Below are 21077 nucleotides of genomic sequence, written 5' to 3' on the forward strand. Positions count from 1 at the left end.
ATTCATATAAAAAGTAATTAATAATTAATGATATGAGTATTAATCATAATAATCATATAAATAATTGTATTAAATCAATAAATAACTATTAATTCATAATAATAATTTTATATTTTAAGTTAATAGTTATTTATTGATATAAATGTATTCGTAAAAACTATATAAGAAATATAAAAAACAATGACTCATCTTGATAATATAATCGTTTACGTGTACTGTCATCGAGAATCATACAAATTTAGCATTGTCATGATATTTCCCCACTTCGTATCATCTTCACAAGGAAAAAAACAGTTTTTAATTCATAGCTTTAAAACAAATAATTCCATTTCAAAATTAAATCAATCACTTGTACACGTTGAAAAATGTATGGCAAAAAGACAGAAAGATGATGTGTAAAAATGAGTGAACAATAACAATGAGATTATGAGAACTTTGGTTTGACAGCATAATTCGCGGATCATTTTGTAATTCAACTATAATGATTGGCCATACATTTTTTCAAAGTGCAGATCTATTCCTCGAACAACATGGCAGGTGTATTATTTCCCTTGATTTAACCAGTCAACATAAGAAAATGCAATTTCATGCAGCAACAACAACTTTGATCATGGGCTAGTGTTCAAAACCGTACCTGAAAAATCTGTCACTCTACCCATTTTCTAGCACATGTTTTTCTCATTTTTCTTACAAACATAGCATGCAGAAGTAACCAAAAAAGAAAACAAAATTGACATAGAAACAAGCACTTAAGAAGACAAATTAACTCTCTAGCTAGGAGTTTCACAATGCGTTGGTCTTCCAGATTCTTTCACACAGCCTCGAGGGTTTTCAATGAGTATCCATCATGGTCCAAGTCTATTCTTGTTTGCACTGTCATCAGGTTTAACTCATAAAATCTCATACTTTACGTTCTTGCCATTTTTTCACAATGTGTTTGATTTATTAATTAATTTTTTATGTTAATCACTTTCTGCATTGCGTTGCAGTGGAGGAGGAGCAGTGGCATTTTGCGATGCAAAACCAGAATATGGCAATGAACCTCCAAAGAAGAAGGTGGTGGTGCTTGGAACTGGTTGGGCTGGAACCAGTTTTCTGAAAAATATGAAGAGCAACTCCTATGATATTCATGTGGTTTCACCACGTAACTATTTTGCATTCACTCCATTGCTACCAAGTGTAACCTGTGGCACAGTGGAAGCAAGGAGCGTCGTTGAACCCATTCGCAGTATCACTCGCACTGTACCTTCTCCATCAACTATCTTCTCTCTTATTTAAACAAGAACAAAATTTACATGTTATTATAACTAGTAGTGCGTAATGTTTCAGCTTTCGAATTATATTTGTATGTACACTTACAAGGAAAACACTGTTCAACAGAGCGGTGTAAATATTAATTTTAGTGAAGCTGAATGCTACAAGATCGATCAAAAGAACAACAAAGTTTTTTGTCGTGCTGTTAAAGAAAAAAATTCTGGTGAACGAGAAGAATTTTCCATTGATTATGATTACCTGGTAATAGCTATGGGAGGTCGTTCTAATACCTTCAACACACCTGGTGTTGAAGAACACGCCCATTTCCTTAAGGTATATATCTTTTAAACATCCAATTTATGTCATAATTATATTATTAAGTAGAAGTTTCACCAAGGTAATCTTTTATTAATGTTGGACTTAAACCAGTCACAAAAGTATCTGAGAAATGTATATTAATTAGAAGATATGCAAACTGAACTACTCCTGATTCTCTTTGAAGGAAGTGGATGAAGCTCTAAAAATCCGTCGGAAAGTGGTTGAACTTTTTGAAAGGGCTAGCCTTCCTTCTTTACCGGTGGAAGAGAAGAAAAAGCTTCTGAGTTTTGTAGTTGTTGGTGGTGGTCCAACAGGGGTAGAATTTTCTGCTGAACTTCATGACTTTGTTCATGAAGATCTGGCTTATTTATATCCTGAACTTGAACAGTATGTGAATATTACTCTCTTGGAGGCAGGCGATCATATTCTAAACATGTAATGTATTTTTTTTCTTTATTAGCATATGAAGAAAAGGTTAAAACCTAGATACAATTTTAAAAATTCTTCTAGAGTTTTCCTTCTATCAGAATAAGAATTTTGCCTTAGTAATCTGTGCTGAACTTTAATGTAAATCATTCATCAGGTAAATGATGGAAGTGCAACTTCAATTCTACCTTTAAGAATAACACTAAAGTCACTTTTAAGAGCATCCCCTTTTGTTTTTGAATGTGAGACTGTGATGTAATTTCTTGGTTCATTGCAGGTTTGACCAGAGAATTACTGAATTTGCTGAACATAAGTTTGCCAGAGATGGCATTAATGTGAAGTTGGGATCTATGGTTGTGAAAGTTGGTGAAAACGAAATCACTTCCAAAGAAAGGTCAACTGGTGAAATTGTTACCATGCCTCACGGAATGGTAGTTTGGTCAACTGGTATTGGTGCTCGCCCTGAAATAGTTGAATTTATGAAACAGCTTGGCCAGGTTTGTTTCTTTGTTTCTCACAAAATTTGCTACTGTTCAATTTTTGCAAGCTTTGAATTATTTCTGTGACAGATTAACAGACGTGCATTGGTCACTGATGAATGGCTAAGGGTGGAAGGATCTGACAACATCTATGCTCTTGGTGATTGTGCCACTATAAATCAACGTATGGTTATGGTAGGTGTAATCTATGCATTCTTCATTCTACAAGTTTTCTAGTTTGTGCTCTTTCATTCCTATAATATGATGTGATTGTAGTAGCTACCACATTTTGTTTCTCGTATGCAAGTGCAAGTAAAAATGTTTCATATCAGATAAGATCACCGGTTAGGAACCAAAGTGTGAGTCTAAGTTTTATATGAAGTAAAAATGAGAAAGTTGAGCATTATATGAAGATGAAAATTCATAAATCTATTGTCTTAAGGTTTTGCAGTATTATTGATATCAACCATTGCATACTACTTCTGCTGAAAATCATTGACATTTTAACAACACATTATATGGTGCTGCAGTGATCTTGTTAGTATTTTAAGGTTGTTAAAGTGATAGTTGAAGGGATAGAGAAAATGTGTGGATAGTAGAGTGTGAAAGTAGTAGTTGGAGAAGTGTATTTTGTAGTTGAGAGTAGTTGTATTGGATATTGTGTTAGTTGTTCTTCATATTACAAAATGGTAGGATACATGGGTATTTATAGACCCATAGATTATTCTAGAAACTTCTAGCTAGAACTAATGCAAATACTTCTAGATTTTTCTACATAGTTGAATGTTCTTGATTTTTCTTTCTATCCTAGGCTTTTCTCCAATACTCTAGAAGTTTCTTTACATTTCAATTACTCTATCTTATATTTTTCTAGATTGTTCTAGAATTTGCATTCTACTTCAATACTCCTCCTTGATGCAAATTCGGTAATTCCAAGCATAGCGCGTAGTAGTTCAAATCTTGGTCTTGGTAAGGCCTTTGTGAAGATATCTGCAATTTGATCTTCTGTCGGGAAGTACTCAAGTCGTATCTTCATATTTGTTTCTGCTTCTCTGATGAAGTGGTATTTAATTGCTATATGTTTTGTTCTATTGTGATGCACAGGATTCTTTGTCATTGCAATGGTTGATTTATTGTCATAATTAATTGTAGTAGGGCCACTTTGTTTTTCTCCCATATCTTTGAGTATTCTTCGAAGCCATATAGCCTGACTTGTTGCTTCAGCGGCTGCCACATATTCTGCTTCAGCGGTTGATTGGGCAATTGTGGCTTGCTTCTTTGACGCCCAAGAGAATATTCCTGATCCAAGTGAGAAAGCATAGCCTAACGTGCTCTTCATGTCGTCCACTGACCCTGCCCAATCACTATCAGTATAACCAAGCAATGTTGGATTGCCTGTGGATTTGTACCATATACCGTGCTCTTTGGTTCCTTGTAGATATCTTAAAATTCTTTTGCCTACGCCAAGATGTATTTGGCTTGGATTTTGCATGAATCTTGATAAGAGACATGTAGCGAACATGATATCTGGTCGTGTAGCCGTCAGATAAAGTAGACTTCCAACTAGACTCCTGTATCGAGATGCATCGGCTTCTGGTGCTCCATCCAACTTTTGTAGTTTCTCATTCGTCACTAGTGGTGTGCTTACAGGTTTGCACCCGTACATCTTAAATTTCTTCAACAAATATTCTGTATATTTCTTTTGTGAGATGAATATTCCATCATCTCTTTGACTTACCTCTATGCCGAGGAAATAACTCATCAAGCCAAGATCAGTCATCTCAAAGGTCTTCATCATATCTTCTTTAAACTCCATCAACATCTTTGTGTTGGTTCCGGTATAAATAAGATCATCTACATATAGAGAGAGTAAAAGAGTATGCTGACCTTGTGTCTTGATGTATAGTGTAAGCTCACTCTTGCTCCTCCTGAATCCTTGATTGGTGAAATATTAATCGATTCTGTTGTACCATGCACGAGGAGCTTGTTTCAGGCCATATAAAGCTTTCTTTAATCTCAACACTTTGGCTTCTTGGCCTTTAACCACAAATCCTGGTGGTTGCTCTATATAGATCTCTTCTTCAAGAACACCATTGAGGAATGCAGACTTGACGTCTAATTGGTAGATGCTCCATCCTTTTTGTGCTGCAAGGGCTATTAGAGTTCTTATTGTGTCTAGTCGAGCAACTGGAGCAAATGTCTCATTGTAGTCTACTCCAGGTTGTTGTGAATAACCCTTAGCTACCAACCTTGCCTTGTGTTTGTGTATGGTACCATTAGGGTTTAACTTTGTCTTGAAGACCCACTTAACTCCGATGATATCTTTATCTTTTGGACAGTCTGCTAGCTCCCAAGTGTTATTTTTCTCTATTGTCTTTATCTCTTCTTTCATTGCCTTGACCCATTCTTCTTGTTTTGCGGCCTCTTCAAAGGTTCTAGGCTCTAGTATGGCCAAGTTGCAAGATTCATAGATGTCTGTTAGAGATCTGATTCGTCTCGGAGTGGATTCAGGCGATGATTCTTCTTGATCTTGAATTGATGTTGGAGTTGCAGGAGATTCTGAAGTTATAATGGTATCTTGATTGTTATCTTCTTGGCTTGTAGTTGGTTGATTGTTGGGCATGTATATTGTCTTCCTCTCAATTTGTTCCTCTTCCCAGTTCCAAGTAGCACTTTCATCTACTTCAATGTCTCTGCTAATAGTTAGCTTCTTTGTTTGAAGATTATAGACTCTGTAGCCTTTGGATTGTGTACTATAACCCAAGAAGATGCCTCGTATGGTCTTGTCTTCTAGTTTGTGTCTCTTTTGGTCTGGAACATGAATATAGCAAACAGATCCAAATACTCTTAGATGTTTAGCTGATGGTTTCTTACCGCTCCAGGCTTCGATTGGAGTTTTGTCTTGGACTGCTTTAGTAGGACATCTATTGAGTAGGTAGACAGCAGTGTAGACTGCTTCTGCCCAGAATGTATTTGGTAGTCCTTTCTCCTTCAACATTGATCTCGCCATCTCCATGACTGTGTAATTCTTTCTCTCTGAAACACCATTTTGTTGTGGAGTATATGCGACTGTAAGTTGTCGTTCTATGCCTTCATCTTCGCAGAATTTGTCAAACTCACGAGATGTGTACTCTTTTCCACGATCACTTCTAAGTACTTTTATCTGTTTTCCACTTTGTTTCTCGACAAGAGCCTTGAATTTCTTGAATATTCCGAAGACTTCTGACTTTGCCTTTAAGAAATAGACCCATGTCATTCTAGAGAAGTCATCAATGAAGAGGATGAAGTACCTGTTGTTGTGATGTGAAGGCGTCCTCATCGGTCCACAAACATCGGTGTGGATTAATTCTAGTAAGTCTTTTGCTCTCCATGCTTTGTCTGTTGAGAATGGTAATCGGTGTTGCTTATCGAGAAGACATCCTTCGCATGATTCATTGTTCTCCTTCAAGTAAGGAAGATCCCTCATCATGTTTTTCTGATATAGAAGCTTTAAGGCATGTGTGTTGAAGTGGCCAAATCTTCTATGCCAAAGCCATGAGTCATCAACTTCCGCCTTCATGGCAATATTAGTTCCAGGTTTGAAGCTTATGGGAAAACTTCTATTTCTCTTCTCCATTTTTACTTCACCAATTTCTAACCTTCTACTGTCATAAATTTTGCATGTATCTTTCTCAAAGTGAAGAGAATACCCATTCTCCATCATTTGGCCAATACTTAAAAGATTTTCTTTAAGATTGGGAACTAGTAAAACATCCTTGATGAATTTCGTACCTTTCTTTCTCCACCATGACAGTTCCTTTGCCTTGAGACTCCACTGTGGCACCATTTCCAAGACGAACTTTGACATTGACAGATTTATCAATGTCTTTGAAAATATTTTGATCTTTGGCCATGTGATTGCTGTATCCACTGTCCAAGTACCAGTTTCCTTCTCCACTATGAGATTCTTGATTGGCATAGAATAAATGTTACTCCTGATTATGTTCTTTAGCAAAGTTTGCTTGATGCTTATTTTTATTACGACAATATTTCTCCACATGTCCAGGCTGCTTGCAATAATGACATATTGGCTTCCCACGATGCCAACAGTCTTTTTCTGCATGACTTGACTTATTGCAAATGCCACACGGAGGATATTTATCTTTCTTGCTTCCAGAGAAATTTCTAGAATCTTTGCTTCTAGAATATTCTTCAATATTTTTCTTTTCTTCTTCTTCTCTCCTTTTGGGTTGTAATTTGAGCTTTGATTGGAAGGCATTTTCGACTGAATTTGTATCAGCACGATTATTTAATCTTGCTTCGTGCGCTCCAAGGAGACCAACTAGTTTACTTATCGATAGAGAAGATGGATCCGAGGAAGTTTCTATGGAAGCTACTATGGAATCATATTTTTCTGTGAGAGTGATAAGAATTTTTTCTACCACTCTTTTTTTCTTAATTTCTTTTCCATATAACTTCATTTTATTCACTATTTCTTTTATTCTTCCATAGTATTCTTCAATGGTCTCAGATTCCTTCATTCTGATGGTCTCAAATTCTTTTCTTAGATAGTGCAGTTTAACGAAGCGTACATGTTCATTGCCTTCAAATTCTTCCTCCAAAATATCCCATGCCCTTTTTGCAGTTTCTGCATCCATGATCCTCCTGGCAATAGTTTCTCCAACAGCTTGTTGAAGAACAAACAATGCTTGGGCATCCTTTTGTTCAGAATCTTCTAGCTTTTTTCGTTCCTCCTCAGATAGAGTCTCAATATTATCTGGTTTTGTATAACCAGATTGAACAATATCCCACAATTTTTGTGAGATAAAATATGTCTTTAGTTTGAGTTTCCAGAGGTCAAAATTTTCACCGGTAAAAATTGGTAGGGGGACTGAAGAAAAGTGAACAATGTTAGAAGCCATAGGTTAAGAGAAAAAACTCTCTTCTTTTGGAAGTATAGAAGGAAGGTTTTGGAAGTAATAGAATAATTTTTCTACGCCCAATAAATGATCGAACGTAGCTCTGGTACCACTGTTAGTATTTTAAGGTTGTTAAAGGGATAGAGAAAATGTGTGGATAGTAGAGTGTGAAAGTAATAGTTGGAGAAGTGTATTTTGTAGTTGAGAGTAGTTGTATTGGATATTGTGTTAGTTGTTCTTCATATTACAAAATGGTAGGATACATGGGTATTTTTAGACCCATAGATTATTCTAGAAACTTCTAGCTAGAACTAATGCAAATACTTCTAGATTTTTCTACATAGTTGAATGTTCTTGATTTTTCTCTCTATCCTAGGCTTTTCTCCAATACTCTAGAAGTTTCTTTACATTTCAATTACTCTATCTTATATTTTTTTAGGTTGTTCTAGAATATGCATTCTACTTCAATAGATCTGTTACTTCTTTAAGTTGTAGCATAACAGTTTTGCGTGGCATGGTTTTACAGGAAGATATAGCCGTGATATTTAGCAAGGCTGACAAGAACAATTCTGGAAAATTAGATCTTAAAGAATTTAAAGACGTTGTTGATGACATTATTGAAAGGTACCCTCAAGTGGAAATTTATTTAAAGAAGAACCAAATGAAAGACATGGCCAGCTTGCTAAAGAAATCTCAAGAAAGCGGCATTACAGTGGACATTGAATACTTCAAAGAAGCCCTTTCCAAAGTAGACTCTCAGATGAAAAATCTTCCTGCCACAGCTCAGGTACAAGTGCATACAGCAAACACTACTTCTCAATAATGCTTCATAAGTTGAAACTTTTCCTTTTCAGAAGGGTTATCTTATTACTTGTGCTTTGTGATGACTTCCAACTTTGAATCACTATAGGTAGCTGCACAGCAAGGAGTGTATCTTGCAGACTGTTTCAACCGCATGGAGTTGTGTGAGAGGTATCCTGAAGGCCCTCTCAGGTTCAGAGGAGTTGGTCGCCATCGATTCCGTCCCTTCAGGTATGGAAGAAATTATTACATGGTTTAAGATCATTATGGTTTCTACCTGGTGAAAATAATTTAAGTGTGAGTCTAAGTTCTACATTGATTACAACATTTGAAGTTTTAAGTTAAAGTGATATCAATTATTTTATGAGTCGAACAAGTTACATATATATAATCTCTTAATGAAACTAATGTGTCTGTAATTCTACCACAAAATAAACAATGGTTAATCAGTTAGTTAATTTTTCCTGGTGTAACCAAAATGGTGCATTTGTAACTAAAAGCTTCAGGGCTAATTCTTCATTTCCCATGATTTATTTATTGAAAGGTACAAGCATTTAGGACAATTTGCTCCACTAGGAGGAGAACAAACTGCAGCTCAGCTTCCAGGAGATTGGATTTCAATTGGTCAGAGCACCCAGTGGCTCTGGTATTCAGTGTATACAAGGTAATTTTTCAAGGTTTAAACTAAAAGAAATTGTGATTGAGTTTTGGTGTTGTAAAGTTTTTACAATTAAGTATCCACTCTTAGTTTATAATAGCTTGAAACCACCACCACATAAAAAAGATTACAGAAAATCAAAGACTCAGTTACACTTTTCTTTACTTTTTAGAAGCTTAATTAAAATTTTGAAAACAAGCTGAGGAAACATTCTGATGTATTAGCATGCTTTCATCCTCTAACTATTCTCAAAAACATGCAGCAAACAAGTGAGCTGGAGAACAAGGTTTTTGGTGGTTGGTGACTGGGGAAGAAGATTCATGTTTGGTAGGGATTCAAGTCAAATCTAAGATCTCATTCAATGCTAGAGGCACAGCAGAGCAAATGATCCCAACCTTACCACAGAGGACTAAAAAATATAGAAAAAACAGGATTTTAATTTCATGTTTCCATGTCCTTATCTTATTGTATGCTAATTTTGTTGATAAACAACCTTATTTTGACCACATTGACTGCAGTAAATCAATTTGGACTTCTGAAAAGCCTATTTGCTGCTACTTTGCCAGACATACTGAAACTCTATCCACAAAATAAAATAAGGAATCTCTCATTACAACTATGCATTATTGAATCATCTCATGAAATGCAATAGATATTCCTAGGTTGCTGTTCTTGTTAAGAATCAAATGTATATTTTATCAAGAGATGTCAAAGGAGAGTGTATCCAAAAGTTGAAGTGTGATTCTTATTGATATGACAACTTTAGTTTAATTTATCTTATTTTCTTCTTCTGAGAATTGTATTTGATTACCTAGTTTTCCGTTTGAGTGCAAATTACAGTGCATCCAAATTGAGAGGAATTACACAAAACGCTTGAAAACACATCAAACATATGTAACTATGACTATGAAGAATGATGTTTTATCAAACCATACGTAAAATGCATATTGATTCTTATTAAAAGGAAAAAAAAGAAGACAAATTTCAATGTAAATCACTTTATTTTGAAAATCATGGTTAATTTAATTTAGACCCATCTTTGAATCTAGGTTCAACAACACTTTGAAACATTCAATACTCAACTTATTATAGTGAAATTTTAGTTTCTCTTTCTCAATGTCAAGAAATGCCCTTTATTTACTCAGCAAAGTTAGCTTAGGAATGAAATAGAAGACAGTTACACTCAAACGTAATCCTTTCAAAAAGAAAAAATATAAAATCACATCTGTCTATTTTCTATAATCACATCTACTAGTTTTTTATTCAATTTTTCTTTATTTACAGTGCATCCAACATAGATTTCTTTAATATATGAATTAATAAAATTTTATAAAAATAAAAATAAAAATAAAAATAAAAAATCCTAACACTTTTCAATAATATAAATGTATTTAATTTAGAATCCGTTATGTGGTAAAGAGAGACAAAAACATTGTTTAAGATATATATAAAAAAACAATATAAGTAGGAAAGAATTAAAATAAACAAAAAAGTACAATTAAAGCTATTCTTATGTGTGCCAATAATAAATACTCTGATCCCAAAATGTTGACAGTGATATCAATTCTGAGATGTCATGTTTTCAATATCATGTTAATCCATAGAAAATCCACATTATAATTAATTTGAAATGAAACAAATATACCTGATCTTGGAGTTACATTAGTGATTCCTAATTTTATTTTGGTTATTTGTTTTTTGTGATTATTTATAATTTTAATTCTGTAAAGTTTCACATAGTATAATTGGAAAGTTAAATTCCATTAAATTGCTGCACAACTCAGAATTTACAAGATGAGAAAGTAGAAAGAGATGCAAATACATTTGGCGAGATGCGAAACAGAGATGCTATCCCTGACTCCAGCAACTGAAATACATAACTATTCTGAGAGACTCATCTGCTTGAACTCGTCGAGCCGCCACGTCACTCTCTCCGGCACCTCTGGAACAGTCTCCACCGGAGAATAAGCTTCTGCAACTCTTGGCGGTGGGTTCTTCCATTGCGGTGGCCGCGGTGGTGGACATCCAGATGCGGAGCAAGTAACTCATGTCTTAAGTTGTTGGACTAGGAAACTAATCTGTGTGTCTATATAGAGGAAACAAGGGGCAGAGCGGTAAAACATGTGAGTAAGGTAGTTTTGGGTGATGGAATACCATACAGCTAAACCCATGAGTGGTTTTGATTGTGGTGGGACCCTCTCATTGTTTGGATAAGAACACATATAGATATAGGGGCCTTCTCCCTCCCCGCACCTCCAACGATTCTTCAGTATCCCCAAAAATTACTCTAATACCCTTATTTACAAGCGAATGAGAGAGTGGGTGAAAGTGGTTACGATGCAGTAAATTTCATTTACTGCGTCACCAATCTGCACTCCCAAAACGTTACTTCTTCAAATCCGTTTCGTTTCTTCTCCATGCTGTGTTCACTTTCATTTAAATTTTTGCTCTCTCAGTGGTTCGTGGTGCCTCAGAGTTTTAATTTCTTTGTCATTCGTCTGTCCTTCGTTCGTTCATTCTCTCTACTGTTTCCATCCAGGTTAGCCCCAGCTTAAATAAAAAAATCAAAATGCATGCGAAACGGAATACAGAATCCGTTTCATACTGTTTTGAAACGGAATCTGTATTCCGTTTCATACAGTTTTGAAACGGATTCTGTATTCCGTTTCGCATGCATTTTGATTTTCGTATGATTGCATATGTATCACAATTGAATAACTTTTTCCGCTCCTTATTTGTATGGATATAGATGCATTGGGTATGGTTGAAATTTTCGCTCCTTATTTCCGCTCCTTATTTGTATTTGTTACCCAAACGCAAAAGGTGGGCATCATTTTATAGAGATAGGATATATTTTGGCCTCATTGCTAACATTAAATAACTTAATATAAAATACCATATATAGATGAAATATGTTAATATAAAATACCATATATAGATGAAATATCTTAATATAAAATCCAAAAGAAATGTCAATCCTAACATCAAATACAAATAAATCGACTAGCCAGACGTAGATGGTCGTCGACCTCGAACTCTACGTCCTCCTCTAGTCTCTTCCTCTTCAAGCCCATCTTGAGCCATCTGCAATAACTCATGAGTGCGATCCCAGGCAACTGTGCCCTCAGTAACATCTCTACAGTCTATCATCCGCTGAAGACCACCTACAATGCGTTTCACGAGACCCTGTGATAATAACAAGTTAATGTCAAATATTAATAGTTATTAATAATATGAACAACTAAATATGTTACATACCAATAAACCACTGGAAGATGATGACGGTGACGTCCTCTGAACTGTTATGTCATCTGGCAAATTCCGACGAAGTCGGGGCACAAGCACAAGGCTAGGTCGGTCGGCCTCAGCTCCACGTAAAATGTATGGATGGGAGACTCTCCTAAACCACTGCAAATATCCATCCGAACATGAAAAAGGAGCTGGTGCTTGGACCACTTGATGTACAACAAACTGCTCGTGCTTTTTCCACCGATCATCAATAGCCTCAAAGTCCATCATGGGAACCGAACTGGGCGGTCGTGGAATAGGCTGGATGAAGCCAAATTGTCGCAACACACGCTCCGGCAAATGACGTTGTACGACGGTCCCAACCCTCAGGAAGCCAGAAAACATGCCATGTGTTACCAGTTGTCGAGCAGCTCTGTGTGCTACATATGGGTTCCAAATCATCCCATCATATGTCAAGCCATCCAACTGGACTCTAACATCAGCTATAGCGGAAATGGCGCATCCAGTGACATAACGTAGAGCACGGGGTTCGGTCTCCATATATGTATCCCGTACTTGCTTCCTTCCCAATGTAGGGAAGTGCTCGTATATCCAAGCCTGTATCAAATAATATTTCATTTAACCATTGTCATATAAAACTAAAAACAAGTCAAATAAAGAATAAAATGTTATATAAATGGGTACCTGCAGAAGAGGTAGATATCCAGCTAATTGCTTTGTATTTGCAAAGCTGGCATCTCCTAGCTGCTCATATAAGTGGACAAGAGCAGCAACTCCCCAACCATATGCACGACATGTGGAGAGATCTCTAAATAGCTCCAGATAATGTGTACGAACATAGGTGGCGCTTTTGTTAGCAAATATCGTGCACCCTACAAGGTGCAAAAGATATGCACGTGCACCAAACTCCCATTGCTCGTTTTCACAACAGCTGTGATACAAGTCTCTCAGCCAACTCAGTCGGACCTGTGCACCCCGACTTTGATTCAGCTCCACACATGCCATGGCCCGGTCAACACCAAGAAGTGTCGTCAAAATCTGAACAGAATCTTCATATTCAAGATTTTCAGTCGAGCAAAAGTTTCCACTGATGGAAAGATGGAGAAGTGACGATACGTCATCCAAAGTGATGGTCATCTCCCCAATGGGTAAATGAAAAGTATTAGTCTCGGGATGCCATCTCTCCACGAAACCCAATACTAACCCAAGGTCGATATACTCATATAAAATGTCGCACAAAGGCGATAATCCCGAAGCTAACACAAAAGGTGCAACAGCAGGGTGAGGACGTCCTAATTTCTTAACTTTTTTAATATGGGAGACCACTTTCACAGCTCGATCCTAAGAGAAGAAACAAACAACAATAAAAATACTTAACAACAACAAAATTAAACCTATATAAAAACTTCTTACTCACCTGACCATCCCATATCATGCGTGCAACATGATCCTGGTACTGCGTCAATAAAGATGTATCATACGGCCCACCAGGAAATCCTCCACCATCGTTATCAATGACCTGCTCGTCCTCCCGAGGAACGTCAGGAACCTCATTCTCAGCAATGTCATCCTCAACAACATTAGCCTCTTGACCCCTTCTACGAGCCGATGCTGTCGGTCTTTTCCGTGCAGTCCCCTGTCTGGAACTCTCAGGTGCATCATTTGAACCACGTCTAGATATATTACCTCGTGTCCTAACCATATCTGTAACTCAAATTTTGAAACATTAGAATTCAATATAAATTTCCTCAGAAAAAACTAAATTAAATAAACAACATGACACCGATACCACTCTAAGTATTCTTGTTTTTTCCATTTCACACTCCAACACTCACTCCTTAATTACATTAATTACGTAAACGAATTTCACACTCTGAAAAACCAACAAAACCACCAAAACGGATTCCATTTCACCTTCCTCCGACACGGATTACACAATCCGTTTCGCTGCAAATAAAAAAAAAATGAAACGGAATGTGTCTTCCGTCTCCCAAATCTCTCTCTCCCATGGCCCATCAATCATGCACACACGCCATTCCTTTACCAATTCAAATTCAATCATTAATACTCTTCTCTCCACCACTCCTACCAGTTTAAAACACGCTCCACCCCTCCAACCACTTTAAAACACGCCAAAACGGGTTTCAGAAAAACCAAAAAAAACACCAAACGGAATACACATTCCGTTTCAGCACGAAAAACCTAAATACGAAACGGATTCCACAATTCGTTTCGTTTAAAAAAAAAAACAGCTGAAACGGATTCCACGTGCCGTTTCATTAAAAAAAAAAAAAAACGGAATTGGAATTCCGTTTCACCTTTGTAGGAAACGGATTCCAGATTCCGTTTCCTGAAGAAAAAAAAAAAGGTTTCAGTTGCCTCTTTCAAACCAACACAATCTGGTAAAATGAAAAATGTGGTTGGACATGTACTAAATTAAACTACCATTACTCAACTGTAAAAGATGGAGAAGAGGAGAAAAGGGACCTGGACCAAGGGGAGAAGAAGGGTGTGTTGATGCGCGGCTTCGGAACGCTTTGGAGGAGAAAAGGATGCTGGGAGAACAATGGTGTGTGGAGGCTGTGTAGGAGAAGAGGAAGAAGAACGAGACTGTGTGTGGGAGAAGAGGAAGAAGAACGAGAGTTTGTGAGGCTGCGTGGGAGAACACCAGGGAGAAGAGGGAGGAGGGACGGTCCTTACGCGCACCTAGGTTAGGTCAAGATTCTTCTGATATGGGGTGCAGGGAATCTCATTTTTTACTTTATTGTGGTGCGTTTTGGGGTGCAGAGGAGAGTGTGTGCTTTTTGGGGGTGCAAACACGCGGTAAAAAAGAGATGGAGTTACTCTTCATTTTTACCAGGAGCAAACATGGGAATAAAATTAGTTTTGGGGATACTGAAGATTTTATTGGAGGTGTAGGAAGAAGCCCCCTAGATATATAGATGATAACGGATAGTAACTCTTGTTGAATAAATATAGTTTCGTATTTATATTTATATTTGTACAGATATTTATTATGTAAATATATACATATTTTTTTAATATTCACATATTTTTATGAATATTCTGTATATTTTTGAAAGATTAATATTTAATAAAAATATATATATATATATATATATATATATATATATATATATATTTATAAATACGAATTCTTTTAACATTTCTAAGATAATTTACCAAAATTCAATTTAACAAATCTCAACTGTTTTATTTTTGTAGTGTTTAATATTTCCTTACATGTATGAAGTATTAAGAAAGTAGTAAATAAAATACTTTTATATTCTTTTATAATTATTGCATATTTAAATAGATAATAATAATTTGTTAAAATATATTCATAAATATATGTGATGTTAAGGAGTGTTTCCTTTTGCGTACAGTTCGCAATGTCCCATTGGGTTATGTTTCCCTTACTACAGTAAAATAACAAATAAATGATAATTAATTTAAAAATTTACAAAAAAAATTAAACAATATAAAAGAGTGAAATGAAAGAAGTATTAAATATAACTATTGGAATAAAAAAAATAGAACTATGAAAGATAATGAGATAAAATAAGTCTGTTTTAATAATATAATAGATTGACTATTGTTTTAGAATATATAATTAAGCAATAAATACAATAAGATAATAAATTTTACTCTACAGCAATTTGTTTTCCTGTTAATAGTGGATAGAAATGATTCAATTCTACATTATCAATTAGAAATAATTTTAAGGTCACCAATTAAAAAACTGTCAAAAATAAGTAAAAAATTTAAACAAATTTTGGTTTAACTGAAATTATATATTTTAAAATAATTAATATTTAAAACTTTTTTTTATATTTAATGATACTTAAAATGTTGTATTCAAGTAAAAAAATTAAAATTTAATAAACTTAAATTACTTTATCAATATAACATGCTTAAAAAGTAAAATAGTTTAAAATGCAATAAATTAATGTTACATGAAAAATCAACCATAGATGAAGTTATTTAATTCCTTCCAAAACTAGTTTATTCTTCTTTTCCTATTTGGTCAATATTTCATCTTTTCCTTAGTCACTTTACTCTCACCATACAATTAATCAAAAATCAAAATTCTTCATCGGTCAATTTCTTTTACATGATATGAACCTTACATCCTTTCTTATGTCAAAATGAAATGTGTGTAAGATTTACACAGAAGAAGACACTTGATTCTCCCTATATAATTATATTTTACTTTTATTTATATTTAATTTTAAATGTTTTTTATGTTTTTTATAAACACAAAAAATAATAATTCCCACCAAACTAAAAAGTTTTATATATATATATATATATTCTAATGCACACAAAAAAAATATATTAGACATCTTTATCAAACAACAAATGAAAAACATAAAATGTTAAAAAATTTGTTCTATGACTCTTGACTTACCAATAATTACAAATTCTAATCCAACAAATATAATAATATAAAAAATTTATAGTATTTTAAAATTAGTTTTTACTTTAATAACTGAAATAACAGAAAATGATATTAAAAAACTTACTGTACATATTGGGAGGAAGGGATACTTCTAAGTGGGCATCTTGAAGTCGTGAAATGACGAATATGTCCCAGCATGCGAAGTATACCAATATAAGGTCCGGATATACTTCGGCGCAGGAGATTGTACAACACACGAATAATAAAGGAGCCGTAATAACCTCGGCATTTAGGGGAGAAGACACCTCTACCAAGTGAACTACGGTAAGTACTGGAGAAATTAGGAATGATAAGTTATTAATAGTAATTAAGCGCAATTAGTGAAACCTAAGTCTACTAGGCAGCGAAAACCCTAGGCTCATAAGGTTTGGCCCATTAAAGTAGTATAAAAGGCACTGTTCACGAGGTAAAATGGGTATGCTATTTTCTTACTATTGTAGTCATTATTACTCTGACACTGACTTGAGCGTCGGAGTGACTTTACAGGCCCCCCGCCAGTAGATCCTTCATCGGAAGAAGACACTCAGGCATCAGGGAGAGGACACTCAGGTACCAGGGAGAGGACACTCATGCGTTTGGGAGAAGACACTTAGGTTCTAATAAGTGGACGCGTGCATTCAGTTAGTCATTGGTCCTAGTTGACTTATGTCCCTCAAATATATCAGTGTTCAGCAGAAACACTTACTATAAGTTATCAAAACCAAATTAAAGTTTTGATTAAAAAAATAATAAAAAGACATATAAAATATTATAATTGTACATTTTTATTGTAGTTTTGTGTTAGAGTCCAAAAGTTCTATTTAAATATTTTTTTCCCGAGAAAAATAATAAAATATTATAATAATTTTCATCCACTCTAATTTAATATTCAAAGAAGCTCATATACTCTAAATAGCCACAAATCTAATATTGTCTTCAAGAAATAACAAATATATGTGTGTGTTTTATAAATATATTTTGTTTTCAAAATTAATGTATTAGATGTGTATATATGGTAAAAACCAACAAATCTTGCTATTTAGAATAATCATAAACAACTTTATAGTATTTTAGAATGAAAAACACTTTAAATGTTAGCAAACGAAACAATGAAAACTTGTTAATAATAAATGCATTACACCAAATATCACATTGACACATGAACTAAGGATTGATTTGTCAGCATATAAATTAATTAGTTGATAAGATATTTAATTTTACACTTTAGTTAATAATTTTAAATTTAATTGGTAAAAATAGAGTACTCTTTTAATTTATTAGAAAAAAATTATTGGAAAACATTAACAGGTGGCAGACTTATCCACAGTGATATGATATGGATGAGTCATACATAGCGAACTGATGTTAAATCCGACAACTTACAATGTTTACGTCATTTCTCTTTCTTCTCGTCTGATAATTTTTTATTTTATTTTGTTTATTTTCTATGCTTAAATGTTAACATGTAAAATTTTCTTATGATTTAACCACATCATTTTAGTTTTCCACAGTCAATCAATAAAGAAAGTAGATATAATTGCTAAAATAGTTATACTATGTGTATAATAATTTATGATTAAATAATAATTAAATGTATTATTGTTGTTGCTGCATGTGTATAACAATTTATGATTAAATAATAACTAAATACAGTTTTATATTTCCACTACTTTTATTTAAGACAAATCCTCACTTTTTGAAAACAAACATCTCTTGATGTTCCCATACCTGTCTAAACGATTCATATTTGTAATTTGTAGTAATCATATCCAACCTTAGATCTAGTATTTTTATTTCAATTAAATAAATTATCAGAAAAACTTTAAATAATAATTAAATTTAATAATAAAAAATAATTAATTATTATAGTAATCAATTTAAATATTAATTTATAAACTAAAAGTTATTAGTGATTAAATTAGTTTCAAAAATTATAATTAGTCTATAAATTAGTAATTAAATTAGTTTCTATTATGAATTGATCTCTAAATTGATCACTAACATGAGTTACTTAGATTTTGTTTATCCCAAAAGAATTTGTTTCTAGATTAATCTCTAAATAATTAATTAAAACTAATTTAGTGACCAATTTATTTAGTAACCAAAATCTAGGTAGGTAATATTAGTGACCAATTTAGAGACCAATTCATAATAAAAACTATTTTAGTTACCAATTTAGAAATAAATTATAATTTCTTGAAACTAGTTTATTTACCGATAAATTAATATCTAAATTGGTCATTATAATAACTTTTGATCACTAAAGTTGTTGTCGGTAAAAGTTATTCATAAAAACGTTAACCAACAAATTAACACACATATCAGAAGGATATTATTGATTGATAGTTACAACTATCAAATTAGTGACCATATATATTCATCGTTAAAATAAGTGTTTCAATCTTTAAGTAAAATTCGTTAATAATAATTTTGATCAACAAATTAGTATTTGTCGGTAATTTTTATTGGTAATAACCATATTTCTTGTAGTGACTATGAGCGAGTTTACACAATGGAGGTGTCTATAGTAGATTAAAGTAACTCTTTCTTCTTCAAAAATAGTCAAATTATTTTTTTCTTTTTCTATTCATATCTATTTGATTCTTCCATGATCTCTATGAAAACATCAAAGACCAAATATGTTTTCACTCTCACAAAGTTGTTTTATCAACTTTTCTATGGACTTTATATTTCTACATCTCTTTTGTATGTAAACACAATATTTTCTTTTTGAATAATAATTTCTCTTTTATTCTCTCTCCCTAGAAAAATGATACATGCAATAACCTTAATAGATGTAGATTTCAAAGCCATTGATCAATAAGAGAATTATCCTATGGTCATCTCAATAGAAATAAAAAATGTTGTCATGATGAAAACACTAGTTGACCATGGTAGCTCGGTTGATATTTTGTATGGAGGACCACCAAGAAACTCAAGATTTCGGAGAACGAGATACAACACTTTTGCGATCAAATTTTTAGTTTCACAATGGAACAAGTTGATACCCACTGGTATATAGATCCTTACACAAAGTTTGGAGAAGGGAGAAGCACACATATTATCCATATACAATATGTTATCGTAGATATGAATACCTCATATAGCATATTGTTAGGATGACCATCCGTAAATGCACTAGGAGTAATAATGTCTAATGACCCTCTCGCCATAAAGTTCCCCTCACAAGAGAATGTTGCGACAAAAGCCTATGCCTTCACCCAACATTGCCCCTGCCCAAAACACATAAACATAGAAAGAGCCTGAACAATGGAAATGACAGATCTTGACCCAAGAATTGATGATAATACCTGAGTGGAGCCAATTGGTGATACTCGACCTTTCCAACTAGGACTCCAAGGACAAAACACAAAAAAAAAAGGATATTCCTCAAGGAAGAAGACGAGAAGGCAATAACAAAGGTTCTTCCGGAGAACTCGCACTTGTTCGCATGGACAACAACTAACACCCCGAGGATATATCCCAATATAGCATGTCACTGATTGTTTATATATAAGGAAGTTAAATTGACATCACTGAAAAAGAGAAAGCTCGAGGAAGAGAAGAGAAGCAACCAAGGATAAAGTGGAAAAACTGCTTGAAGCATGCTTCATATGTGAAGCAAAGTACACCACCTGGTTATCTAATGTGGTTTTGGTGAAAAAGATGAGCGAAAAATGATTCATGTGTACAAATTACACAAAATTGAACAAAGTGTGTTCGAAAGACACTTATCCATTGTCAAGCATTGATTGACTTGTAAAGACAAAACTAGTCACTAGATGTCCAGTTTTTTAGATGTCTACTTCAGATAAATTCAGATAAAGATGCACCAACATGATAAGCAGAAAACCATATTTATCATGGAAGATGCCAATTATTACACAAAGATTATGCCTTTCGGCTTAAAAAATGTTGGTGCAACATATCAAAGACTAATGGATCAAATCTTCCATAAGCTACCAGGAAAAAATATTGAGATATATATGGATGACATGGTGGTTAAGTTGGACTCAACACAACTTGTTGGAGACTTAAAGGAGGTGCTCTCGAACTTGACACTATATAACATAAGGTTAAACCCGAAAAAATGTGTCTTTGAAGTGGATAAGGGAAACTTTCTCAGTGTCATGCTTACACATAAGGGGATCGAGGTCAATTCAGACAAATTCCGAGCACTAATAAAAATGAAATGTTTGAAGAACTTGAAAGAGGTACAACAATTTGTAGGAAGACTAACGTATCTGTCGAGGTTCATGCCAAAATTAGATCCATGCCAAAGTTGACTAAAAAGACTAAATCAATCATTCGATTCATGAAGAAAACTGCTAACTTTGAATGGAATGCCATTTGTGAAAAAGCATTCTCAAATCTGAAACATTTCCTCGCTTCATCTTTGATCCCATAGAAGCATGAAAGTGTTCGACTCCTAATCATACACCTAACCATATCAGAAGACGTAATCAGTGTTGCACTAGTTTAGAAACAACATAAGAAACATATACCCGTGTACTTCATCCATCAAATCCTTCAAGATGCATAAACGAGATATT

At 34.1% G+C, this 21077-nt stretch overlaps 2 protein-coding genes across 2 annotated transcripts; one reads left to right on the plus strand and one right to left on the minus strand.

Annotated features, from left to right (window-relative positions):
• Positions 1-788: 788 nt before the first annotated feature.
• LOC114170040 (external alternative NAD(P)H-ubiquinone oxidoreductase B3, mitochondrial-like) lies at positions 789-9605 on the plus strand. The gene is made up of 10 exons (XM_028055507.1): positions 789-883; positions 990-1242; positions 1381-1587; positions 1757-2007; positions 2276-2495; positions 2568-2672; positions 7902-8162; positions 8286-8407; positions 8721-8840; positions 9097-9605. The coding sequence occupies exons 1-10, from the start codon at positions 789-791 to the stop codon at positions 9182-9184; spliced, it is 1722 nt and encodes a 573-aa protein (XP_027911308.1). The 3' UTR covers positions 9185-9605.
• Positions 9606-12936: 3331 nt separating this feature from the next.
• On the minus strand, positions 12937-13785 carry LOC114170362 (protein MAIN-LIKE 2-like). Its single transcript, XM_028055837.1, has 3 exons — positions 13501-13785; positions 13024-13424; positions 12937-12955 (listed from the first exon to the last, which is right to left on the minus strand). The coding sequence occupies exons 1-3, from the start codon at positions 13783-13785 to the stop codon at positions 12937-12939; spliced, it is 705 nt and encodes a 234-aa protein (XP_027911638.1).
• Positions 13786-21077: the final 7292 nt, after the last annotated feature.

The sequence above is a fragment of the Vigna unguiculata genome, chromosome 11, assembly GCF_004118075.2.
Source record: "Vigna unguiculata cultivar IT97K-499-35 chromosome 11, ASM411807v1, whole genome shotgun sequence".
Lineage (NCBI taxonomy): Eukaryota > Viridiplantae > Streptophyta > Magnoliopsida > Fabales > Fabaceae > Vigna > Vigna unguiculata.

What these genes read in the sequence shown, in the direction of transcription:
- LOC114170362 (XM_028055837.1), bottom strand. Translation starts at nt 13,785, where the DNA reads ATGGTTAGGACACGAGGTAATATATCTAGACGTGGTTCAAATGATGCA. An exon ending in GCATGATATGGGATGGTCAG is followed by an intron (nt 13,425 to 13,500) that starts GTGAGTAAGAAG and finishes TTCTTCTCTTAG; the next exon opens with GATCGAGCTGTGAAAGTGGT.
- LOC114170040 (XM_028055507.1), top strand. Translation starts at nt 789, where the DNA reads ATGCGTTGGTCTTCCAGATTCTTTCACACAGCCTCGAGGGTTTTCAAT. An exon ending in CTTGTTTGCACTGTCATCAG is followed by an intron (nt 884 to 989) that starts GTTTAACTCATA and finishes ATTGCGTTGCAG; the next exon opens with TGGAGGAGGAGCAGTGGCAT. An exon ending in TAAATCAACGTATGGTTATG is followed by an intron (nt 2,673 to 7,901) that starts GTAGGTGTAATC and finishes ATGGTTTTACAG; the next exon opens with GAAGATATAGCCGTGATATT.